The sequence below is a fragment of the Barbus barbus genome (assembly GCF_936440315.1).
Source record: "Barbus barbus genome assembly, chromosome: 25".
In the NCBI taxonomy this organism is placed as follows: domain Eukaryota; kingdom Metazoa; phylum Chordata; class Actinopteri; order Cypriniformes; family Cyprinidae; genus Barbus; species Barbus barbus.
In genome coordinates this window covers 19,105,988-19,117,469 of record NC_136753.1, presented here as the reverse complement: position 1 = coordinate 19,117,469, position 11,482 = coordinate 19,105,988, and the positions used below count along the sequence as shown (strand labels likewise).

Here is an 11,482-nt window from a genome sequence, read left to right as displayed (position 1 = left end):
GCGGGTATGGGAGTTTGACGGTCTGCTCGTTGAGTGTGCGGTAATCTATACAGGGCCTCAAGCCTCCGTCCTTTTTGCCCACGAAGAAGAAGCTCGAGGCGGCGGGGGATGTTGACTGCCGGATAAAGCCTTGTTGAAGAGCCTCCTTGATGTACTCCTCCATTGCCTTGCGCTCCCTTCTCGCGGAAGCTGTCCCCTGCGGAGGTAAACTACGACATTGGCAATCGAGAGCTGCTGGCCATCAAACTAGCCTTGGAGGAGTGGCGTCACTGGCTGGAGGGAGCCGCCTGCCCCTTCACTGTCATCACGGACCATAAAAACCTCCAGTATCTAAGAGATGCCAAACGCTTAAACCCCCGTCAAGCACGCTGGGCCCTCTTCTTCACTCGGTTCTCCTTCACCATCACCTACCGCCCCGGAATCCGCAACACCAAGGCCGATGCTCTCTCCCGCTTGCATGCCCCAGAAACACCCACAGACCCCGAACCTATTCTCCCTCCAGCCCTCATAGTCAGCCCCATCCAGTGGACACTTAACGACAACATCCGTGACGCCACTCTCACCGAACCCGCCCCGCAGGGAGGCCCAGAAGGGAAAATTTATGTGCCCCGCTCCCAACGCCTCACCCTTCTGGGCTCAGCTCATGAAGTACCGGGCTCTGGACACCCAGGCAGCCAGCGAACCCTCTCACTCCTCCAAGCTCGGTACTGGTGGCCCGGTATGACCGCGGATGTCATCAGGTACGTCCGAGGGTGCTCAGTCTGTGCCATGTCCCAGTCTCCTCGCCATCTGCCCGCGGGCAAACTGGTTCCCCTGCCCATTCCCCAGAGGCCCTGGTCCCATCTCGGTGTGGACTTCGTCACCGACCTCCCTGAGTCTGAGGGCCACACCTGTGTCCTAGTTGTGGTTGACCGCTTCTCCAAGGCCTGCAAACTCATCCCCCTCAGGGGCTTGCCCACGGCATTGGAGACCGCCGAATGCCTATTCCACCATGTGTTCCGCAACTTCGGCCTACCGGAGGACATTGTGTCGGACCGTGGCCCTCAATTTGTGTCCCGGGTCTGGAGATCCTTCTTCCGCCTCTTGGGAATCACCGTCAGCCTGTCCTCGGGCTACCACCCCCAGACCAACGGCCAGACTGAGCGTAAGATCCAGGAGCTCGGACGCTACCTCCGGTCATACTGCTCCCCCGATCAGCACAGCTGGAGCCGTTTTCTCCCATGGGCCGAGTATGCACAAAACTCCCTTCGCCAGGCCACCACCGGTCTCACCCCGTTCCAGTGCATGCTCGGCTACCAACCCCCTCTGTTCCCCTGGACGGAGGAACCAGCGGAGGTTCCAGCTGTGGACCACTGGTTCCGAGAAAGTGAGAGGGTTTGGGACTCAGCACATATCCATCTTCAGCGGGCAGTGCGGAGACATAAACGCTTTGCGGACGTCCGGAGATCCGAGACCCCCCAATACCAGCCAGGAGATCGGGTCTGGCTGTCGACAAAGGACATCCGTCTCCGCCTGCCTTGCAAAAAGCTGAGTCCCCGCTTCATAGGTCCGTTTAAGATCCAGAGGCAGGTGAACGACGTCACCTATGAGCTTCAGCTCCCCCCCAGGTATCGCATCCACCCCACCTTCCACGTCTCACTGCTCAAACCCTTCTCCCCCTCTACACCAGGAACCACGGGACCGGACGCACCCCCTCCTCCGGAGATGATCGATGGGGCTGAGGTCTACCGGGTCCGCAACATCCTGGACTCGCGGCGACGGGGCGCCCGGCTCGAGTACCTGGTGGACTGGGAGGGGTATGGCCCAGAGGAAAGATCCTGGGTGGCCAGGGACGACATCCTCGACCCCTTGCTCCTCGAAGAGTTTCACCGCAATCACCCTAGTCGTCCCGCACCCAGAGGCCGAGGCCGCCCCCGTCGCCGTGGTAGGGCGTCAGGAGCCGCCCCTGGAGGGGGGGGTAATGTCAGAGAATCACAGTCACCTGCACCTTCATTAGCCAGATCCCAATCACCTGAGTACTGATTCCCCGCACCTGTCACCGGCTAATGAACAGCACTATATCCACTCACCACAAGCACTCCTTCCTCGTCCGGTCTACCGTTCACTACCCGAACCTAGCCTGACTACTAACCTTGTGTTACTTACCTGCAGACCTCCAGATTCCCCCTGTTCCAAGTCTCCACCGCTCCTAGTCTCCACCGCTCCTGTTCTCCACCGCTCCTGGCTCTTCCTGGTCCTGTTCCTCCCCGCGGCAGTGCGCACCGCCGACTTCCCTTCCTGGATCCTGTTCCCGCTCCTCCACTCAGCATTCACCCTTGCACCTTTCCCAATAAACCCTGTATTGACCTTACTCCTCCGTGTCTCCTAGCCTGTTCGTGACAATAACTTTCAGTTTGCCTAATAAATATGATTTACATATTCTGCTGAATAGCTATCATTATTTACTTAATCCTCAAAATTTGTGGGAAAAAAAATCAATTTAACAAAGGTATTTGTAACCTTGGTCAGAAATGAGCTGACTAAAATTAATGAAAAAGAACAAATATGATTTGCAATAATTATATTTTCAATAATAAAACAAAAACTGAAACGCTTGATTATAATGGGTATTTGGTGAGTTTCAAAATAACATGATGTTCAACTCTCAATGAAGTGTTAATATGTTGTATTAATGTTTTGAAGCGTTTATTGCATTTAGTGTTCACATGTCATGTGTAATGTATTGTATTTCTGAAGAGCTTAAGCAGACGATTATCATTTATGTAACTGATCTCATATGTATTAAGTGACTGAAGTGCTCAAATAGTTTTTTTTCTCAACCATTTTGAGTTTATGTGTGAAAGATATATTGAGTTTAACAGTCATGTTAGTTGTCTGTGATGTTGCGACGCTGTTTGTATAAACAGGTAAAAATAATTCCCGAGACTGAGTTAAGCTGTGATCGACACCCAGCTAGAGAACCCTGAGAGAGACAATTAGAAGAAAATCCTGAGGTTCATCAAGTGATCAGTGCCTTATTCATTATTACAAGTGGAATTCATCTGTTCCTAGTGGTATTTCTCACCAAATTACCTCAACGCTGATTATCACACTAACTGATTTTTTGCACTATTGAACGATTTGCACTACACAAAGGGACTCTTGTGCTTATTGGATTCATCGTTTGGATTCAAAGAACAGTTCTTTTCCCACGTTCACACTTATGGACTGAGAACTTTTCATATACTGAATTTGACTGTTGAACTATTTTAGTTTGTTATTTACCTTCCTACTCAAACCAGTAATTAAATAAGCAAAGCTCCAAAGAATCTAGAAAAAGTCAGAAAAAAAAATCAAATAAAAAGGAAACAAACCAAAAAAAAAATCAAAAATAGAAGTTAAATATCAAAGGAAACAAATATAGCACAATAAAATTATTTAAATAAAATAACTACAAAGGAGCTCAAAACTTGGTTTCTAAAAGAAAAGAGGTTACTTGGTGTTATTTCAGTTTTTTATTGTCATTTCATTTCAATTTCATTCAATTCAACTTTTATTCAAAGTAAACGACAATTTCAAGTCATTTTCCTGGTCTGTCTGTTTCTTTGTTAATGTGGTTGAATTCTTGTTGTTAATGTGGTTTTGTTTAATTCTTTGCCCCCCTGTAGCGAACCTAGCACTGGTCCATTAGTGTATCTTCTCATACAGATTGATACATAGAGAGAAATCATAGTAACTACTAGTGCATAGTGTTACATATTGGTATTGGCAATATAGCCTTGACAATTCTTAGTAAAAAGTTACTATTTCAATATGTAAATAAATTTGATTACAAATTGTTGTTAGTTGTTAATCATGATTAATCACAAAAAAAAATGTATGTTTAAAATCAATTTACAAGTTTGTGTTTATTTGTTTGTCTATTTATTTATTCTTAAGAATATAATAGAATATCAGTTTTAACACCATTTGGTGGTGATGTTTGAGAATAAAATGTGGCATAATGGATATTTTTGCTATGAGCAAACAGTTACTCATTGTTGAGATGTTAATGTCAAGTAGTTAATTAAATGAATGGAAATGCCCAAATTAAATGAATGTAAGTAATACCCATGGTTAGTATCAATATGACATTCTGCAGATTATCTGCAACTTTATATTAAACAAACTATTATTTATATTGAACAACCAGAGTAAAACTGGAGTAAATATGTAATTTGTACAATAAATTGTCTCGTGATATATCAAGACCAACAGCTGACATTTTCTGCTAACATCATATACTTATAATGAGAATCAACTGAGTATTACACAGCTTCAGTATTAAACTATTCTAATACTATAAGTGTACTTTAAGCATTTTTTGAATGTTAGCCAATACTTAAGGTTTTCAAAGCAGTAATGCCAGGAATCATCACAGGCCTGGTCTTTACCAACAGTAAGCTGATGTAGGTAGATTCCCAGACAAAATCCCCACTCATTGAGTCTCAGGGCTAATTCACAGCTCATCAGGAGCATTAGAGCTGACAACAACCCCGAGCGAGAGATTTGCACAGCGCTGTGAGAGTGTGTTGTTTTTTCCCCCGTACTGCCAGGAAACTAATCGTAGCATAACAAGCAAGCGGAATATTAGTGGCCTTTCATTCAAGGTTCTGGGTGATCATAATATCCATCAATGGCTATTTTCAAAATTTGAGTGTATAGATGCCTGTCGTATAAAATTTCACTTAACATTTACTTCAGAAACATGAAGCGCATATTCTTATACTCTCATCAAACGCAGTATAATAAATGATGAGAGGGATAGACATACTGTAATGTAATTACTGGAACTTTTTAACTCTTGTTTTCAAGGAGTTTCATAGAGCTTTGTATCTGATTTGAGCTAAGGATTGAAGATCCCTTTTACATTTTTCCAAAAGAATGCTCTAATTTTAATGAATACATTAATAATACATGATTGATATATCATTATAAATGAGAATTTACATTTATGTTTGAAAGAGTATCAGAATATCCAAAGCAACTTACATTGCATTCAAAAAGTACATTTGTCAATTGCCTGGGAATTGAACCCTTGACCTTGGCTCTATATATAAATATATATATATATAAATATATTAGTATGCATTATAGTCTACATGTTGAGCATTTGGAATAATTAAAGAAGCGTTCACCTTTCAAATAAAAAATTTAAAAAACACAAAAACACAATTTAACTAAAATAAATACAGAAAATATAAACACAAAATCTGATTCCAAAATTATAAAAGTATCTCAATGAGAGTAAAATAACACTCATATTCCCTTGCTCATAGAAAAACAGTTTGGACTTTAATTAATCTCCATTTTGGTATATTGTAACAACAATGTATTAACCAGAAGGTAACATTGCTCATCATTTTAACCCGAGGTATGCAATATATTCATCACATTTTACCACTGTTCTGTATATAAACATAGGCATTGTTTGTGAAACATGAACAATTGACATCAGCACAAATTTATGAAGGATTTACATAACTTGTGTTTCATAGGCCCATTCAAGCTAGGTATGCTTAAACCATTTATATGTAGCATTTACAGGGATTTGTTTACTGTAATAACATTACTTTAAGAAATGTAAAGTAAACTATAATTTAAAATAGAATATTATCATGAGTGACGGAAAATTACAAACTAGGACTAAAAAATATGCATCATTCCAGAAAACAAGTATCCTTTGTTCAAGGATGAATCGTTCTTATCATGATAATTCTGTCATTTGGAGGACACAGAAGTCATGGTCTGAAAAAAGAGCCTCACAAATGTGAAAAACTTGGTTACAGCTGCCAGTATGGCCTACTTTCCCAACTACTTTCTTTAACTCTTATTATGTTAAAACAAATAGGATGGTGCTTTCCATCCTGAGATCCTGAAATGGTTTCAGAATCAAACAGAAATATTTATAATGTGATGAATGTACTTTGATCATTGTGTCGTGTGAAGACTTATCTCTTCATTAATATTAAAAAATGTTAGCAGTGCCCTGAGGTAAGACTTCCTCTGGATTGCACCTTCTTTATTTCCTGTTCTCATGGTGCAGCAGTGGGATACCCACTATCATCTCTATGAAGAGACCCAGCAAAAGGGTTTCATCCTGCACTACCCATTGGGATATCTCTGTGGTGGTATAATTCCCCTTATGCAAGGCATATTATTTGTAAAAAGGAAAAAGAAGCTATCAAAAACAAGCTCATTTTCCCCTCTGCATGTCTTCTGCATGTCTTCCACATCTGAGAAATTGCTTCCAGGCAGTGGGGTGAAAGTGAATAACATCTATCCGAGCAGACGCAGAGATCTCAAGGCCAACTGATGCGGAAGATTCCTTGTCCTCATACAACCAGATTTTTGGTCTTTTCTATCCTGAGTGTCATGTTGGGCGAGAGAAAGACCTTTGTGGTTGCTGACATAAGTTATTGATCCGAGGTGGGATTCCCTCAGGTACTATATCTTTCTGGGATATTAAACCTAATCAAATGTTCCTCGTTCTGTGCACAGCTTGAACAAGTTAGGTACAGCTGTCCTGATTCAACTTGTGAATCAATGAAGCGAGACGCTTGACTTCATTGGACTTCTGATGAAAAGCATAAACATAAAATATGTTATGTGACTGTACCACGTCACAGCAGTTTAGGACATGTAGCCTGGTTAGGAAAAGGTGTCTCTGTCTATTGTGCAAACCAAATACAAATTGTGCCTATATATATATATATATTAGAATGAATGAATGATAATTTATGTAATATCATGCAATAAGGTACTTTGGCTTACAACTGATTTATCGGTAACTTTACCTACCTGTAGAGTAACAAACATTACAATGCCCACAGAAAAAACCTTTGTATTTTGATAACATCTGAGAGCAAATGACTGTCATGCCCATGTTCAGTGAAGTTCACGCTGGAGGCAGAGATATGTAGAGAGTAGGAATTATTTTTTGATTCACAGATAATACTGGAAATTACTTTAAGACATTATTGTTAGTTGTTTGTTGTGTAAGTTCTTTGTTCAGAACTCCTTTTTATATATATACAGTATATTCATATATACATTATATGCTTATGCATATATATATATTATGCGCTTTATTGTGTACAGCTATACACAATGAAGCGCTATATAAATGCATCATTCATTCATCATTCATTCATATATATCTACAAACAAACATTTCCTGTATTTTTGGCAAAAGGAGACAGAATTTAATGAATATGCCAATTCAAGTTGGCTTTTGTATTTTCGAGTATTGCTTGCATTATTTATTTACAATATGAAAGCCTATTAAGATAACTGTGAAAAACATGATCAGTGACCACCAAGATCATCCACAGGAAAATACTTTTCTGGTAGGTCTCCTGTCATTTGACCAACAGCAAAGACTCAGAATTGGGGTTGTTGTTTTTATTTATGCTTTTGAAATAATCATATTTGTGGAACAGTGTGTCAGCAGCGTAAAAGAACATTAAAATTACCTGATTTAGGGCACTTACAATAACCACACTTGTGAACATTGCCATCACTGTGGACTTTCCTGCCTTTTCACATACACACGAATGCACAGTACACAGTACATGAGCGGAGAGTGAACTTGATTGTGATTGGCCGAGAGGAGAGATGATGCTCTGCCTCCTTCTCTATATAAACTCCCTGTTCCCTCACTGCAGACACACTGCTGATAAATTTCACCAAGAGATCACACTGCACAATGGATATTTATTTCCCTTCTGGCTTTCCAATGTGTAGAGGAATAACAGGGCTCTCAAACAATTGCCTAGAAAGGTACGATCCTCATACTGACATTTTTAAGGATTTTTTGTGCTTTTTAATAATTTATACAAATCATTTGAAGGCTTAAACGTAAACCTCTACTCTTTGATTTAACATATGTGGGGGATTTTAATCTTATTATAAGAGCTGTGTATATTTTTTTAAAGTGTACATATGTTGTGTATTAAATAAATGTTTTTCTAACATCAGGGCCAAAAGATTAAAGGCATGCGTTGGTGGATTTCTGCAGCGACGAGACTTGAGCAGCCTATGTAAATATAGAAAACCAAGGTAAGTTCAGTTATTGAATGCACTGGCTTTTGCGTATTTGATACCATGTTTATTTTTGCATGATTTTCTACGGTTTCTTCTCTGACTGGTTTACATCTATGCAGGTTGACCTTGGAGGAATGTCTGATGTGGAAACGGTCTTTTGAGAAGCTTCTGTCCAGCAAACGTAAGTCCACACTAAAAACAAAATCACTCAGAAATTGCTAATAATTTCACAAATAAGTACAAAGAATCAACAAGTAACAAATTGTAAAAAATTTATTTTGAAGCAGAAAGACTGAAATAGTTTTTTCTTGTAAAATGTACTCCAATAATCTTTGATGATCAACTTTAAAATATATATATATAATTTTTTTTTCATTATGTAATAGTTAAAGATGACCCCATTTTACATTATGTTTAAAAACGTTAAGCAAATGATGAATATAATGTTGAAAAATTATCAAATCAAGTAAAAATCAGCCTCAGTAATGACATACATTAAAAAAACATTTGGAGTAAGATTTACTTAGAAAAAATTCCCTTCCATTGTTAGCAGATTTCACAAATAGCTACAAAGAAATGGCAATTAATGTGAAATACTGAGATAGAAAGACTGAAATGGTTTTCTTATAAAACATACCAATAACTTTTCTTTACAACTTTGAAAAATATTTTTTACGGTGTATGATAATACAAATCCATGGTTTAAATTTAGATGCTAGAAATAGGACTGCAGTGCACAGATGTGTCTGTCCTGCTGTCTGATCTGTGTGGGGGGCTTTAATCTGATGAGACACGTTACACAACTAATCTCTTCTCTAACCCCATTTTTCTCTCACTATCAGATGGACTATATGCCTTCAGAGCTTTCCTGGTATCTGAGTTTAGTGAAGAAAACATTGCCTTCTACCTGGCCTGTGAGGACTACAAAAGCACAAAGTCTCCAGCTAAGATGCCATCCAAAGCCAAGAGGATCTATGAGGAGTTTATCGGAAGTGAAGCTCCTAGAGAGGTAAATATACATAATGAATCACCATATCCTGTGGTCCTAAATTGCAGATGTTTGAACTCACTTCCCATTTGCTTCCAGGTTAACATCGATTATGAGACCCGAGACATTACTAAAGCCAACTTGAAAAGCCCTACAGCATCCTGCTTCGATATGGCCCAGTACCGCATCTACATTCTCATGGAAAAGGACTGTTACCCACGGTTCCTGCGCTCCGCTGCCTACCGAAATCTAGTCAACCAGCTCACAGTGAAGAGTGTTAAGGCAAAAAGCAAAAAGGCCATTGTGGCCAGACCACCAATTGAAGATGAAAAACCAAAATGAAAAATGTAGGTGCTTTTTGGTTTTGCATAAGATGGAAGCTTGGGCAAGACATGGAAGGGACTGGTGCAGACCCTAAAAAGGCTGCTTGAGGCGGTCGGAGTGCCATGAAGAGATGAAGAGAACCGCATAACAGAATCAGAGTGATTGCATTCCCAGATCCCCTTAATATTGTCCGTGATAGGGAACGGCAGAGCTGCTGGCGGAGAGAGACGCATCTGCACAAACATCTGTACTCAACCCAAAGGAGATAAAGACTTTAGTAAAGTATGCATGAGCTTAAAAGCACATAGCATACTTTCAAAAAGCAAATTATGTGTTTTGTAAAGTTTATCAAATGGAGAAAAGTCTTTGAATATTTAATGCATTAATTTATTTATCCTTTTTTTTTTTAATAAATAACCCGTTACAAAAAGTATTGTGATGGTACCATGGTAAAGTGGTGGTATCTTATTTTAAAAAATAAACAAATAAAACAATATTAGCAAAATCATCCTGAAAAAGAATGGCTTTAAAATTCAACAATGAAAAGACAATGGCAATCTGTCTGGACTGCTATAAGGCTTAAAAATGTTAAAAGTTGGTGCACTAATATTTATTTTAATGTTTTTTAAAATGATTTTGTTTAGTTCCATGTTAAAAGTGAATACAATTTTGTATTAAAGTGATAATATGCTTTCACATCTTGTGCGTGTGTTTTATCTTTAGACTTGCGGGTCAAACTGAAAGAAAAGCTGAAATGTTATTTATATATATATATATATATACACACACACACACACACACACACACACACACACATTTTTCCCTACATAGCTTTTATTCATTTTTATTTCCATTTTAGTTTTCGTTATTTAAGCACATTAAGTTAAAATAAATAAATATGAGGCAACCAGCTGAAATAAAAAAAAAAACTAAATTTACATTTTTATTTTCTTTCTGTTCATTTTTCAGTTCTTTTTTTTAGGCTTTAGTTTCAATTGAAGCTTTAGTTACTAGTCTCTTATAACCCATGTTTGTTCCTATTAAAAGTTGTAGCTGTTTTTATTTAATGTGAACAGAATGAAAATGTAAAGCCCAGCTTTATCACAGATGCTTCACTATGAGGTAAACAGGCTTGTTATGCACATGACTGGCCAGACCAAGCTTGTGTTTCATATTTAACCATCAATGCCCACAAGCAACAAACAGCTTCAAGTGTAGGTTTACACAGTTGCCAAGGCAACCGTTTGGACCCAGTTGCCAAAGCTGTCCACATGATTCTCTCAGCTCAAGATTAAGCCACATCATTCCAGCTGACAGTAATGAGAAAGTTCATCAACCAGTTCGAAAATCAAATACTGGAGTTCAGAAAGAGGAAATACATTTGATAACGTCTTTGCACGAGCAGCCATAAAGATTTGTTAGCTTTTGAATTTGTTTGCACATGTAATGGCATAAAGGGCCGTTGTTTGATTTGTAAATCATGTCGTTGGTTGCTTTCACACTAGACTGTGCATTAAACTATATTGCACCGCCTAGACAATAATCACATGAATATTCTCATTAATCCACAAAAGCAATCACAATTTGTCCACGGAATATGATTCTACAACGAAACATTGGCAATGGCTGAATATTTTAATTTCATCAGCCAAATGGTGGTTAGCAGATGATCCAGTAGATATACAACATATAGTCAACACAACATTAGAAGTCTCATGCTTCTTGTCAGATGTAGGTCCTGTTGATTAAAGAGGGGCTACATGTGCTTGAGTGTTGCGCTCTTGTAGTAATTTGATCTCAAACTTTGATTATAAAAAGATTAATGGGCTAAAATGTTATGCAAGAGTAGAGCAACAGTTGGGTTTACATTCCACAAAAACCTAATAATAAAATAAAAAGAAAAACATGGAAATCAATTTCAACATGGTAACCATAGTAAATAAATCACCTCATAAGTTTAATTGTATGATTATTATTATTTTGATTTATTATTTTAATGATTAATTAATTTAATATATTTTGTATCAGGGTTATTTTCGTTAACTAAAACTATAACCATGAATAATTTATTACTCATTACTGGAATTAAAATAAACATTAACTAAA

At 38.8% G+C, this 11,482-nt stretch overlaps 1 protein-coding gene across 1 annotated transcript; it reads left to right on the top strand.

Annotated features, from left to right (window-relative positions):
- The first annotated feature begins 7,690 nt into the window (after positions 1-7,690).
- Positions 7,691-10,071, top strand: LOC306845474 (regulator of G-protein signaling 5-like). The gene is made up of 5 exons (XM_079378313.1): positions 7,691-7,800; positions 7,999-8,079; positions 8,184-8,245; positions 8,907-9,073; positions 9,152-10,071. Exons 1-5 carry the CDS (start codon positions 7,727-7,729, stop codon positions 9,392-9,394), a joined length of 627 nt encoding a protein of 208 aa, XP_079234439.1. The 5' UTR covers positions 7,691-7,726; the 3' UTR covers positions 9,395-10,071.
- Positions 10,072-11,482: the final 1,411 nt, after the last annotated feature.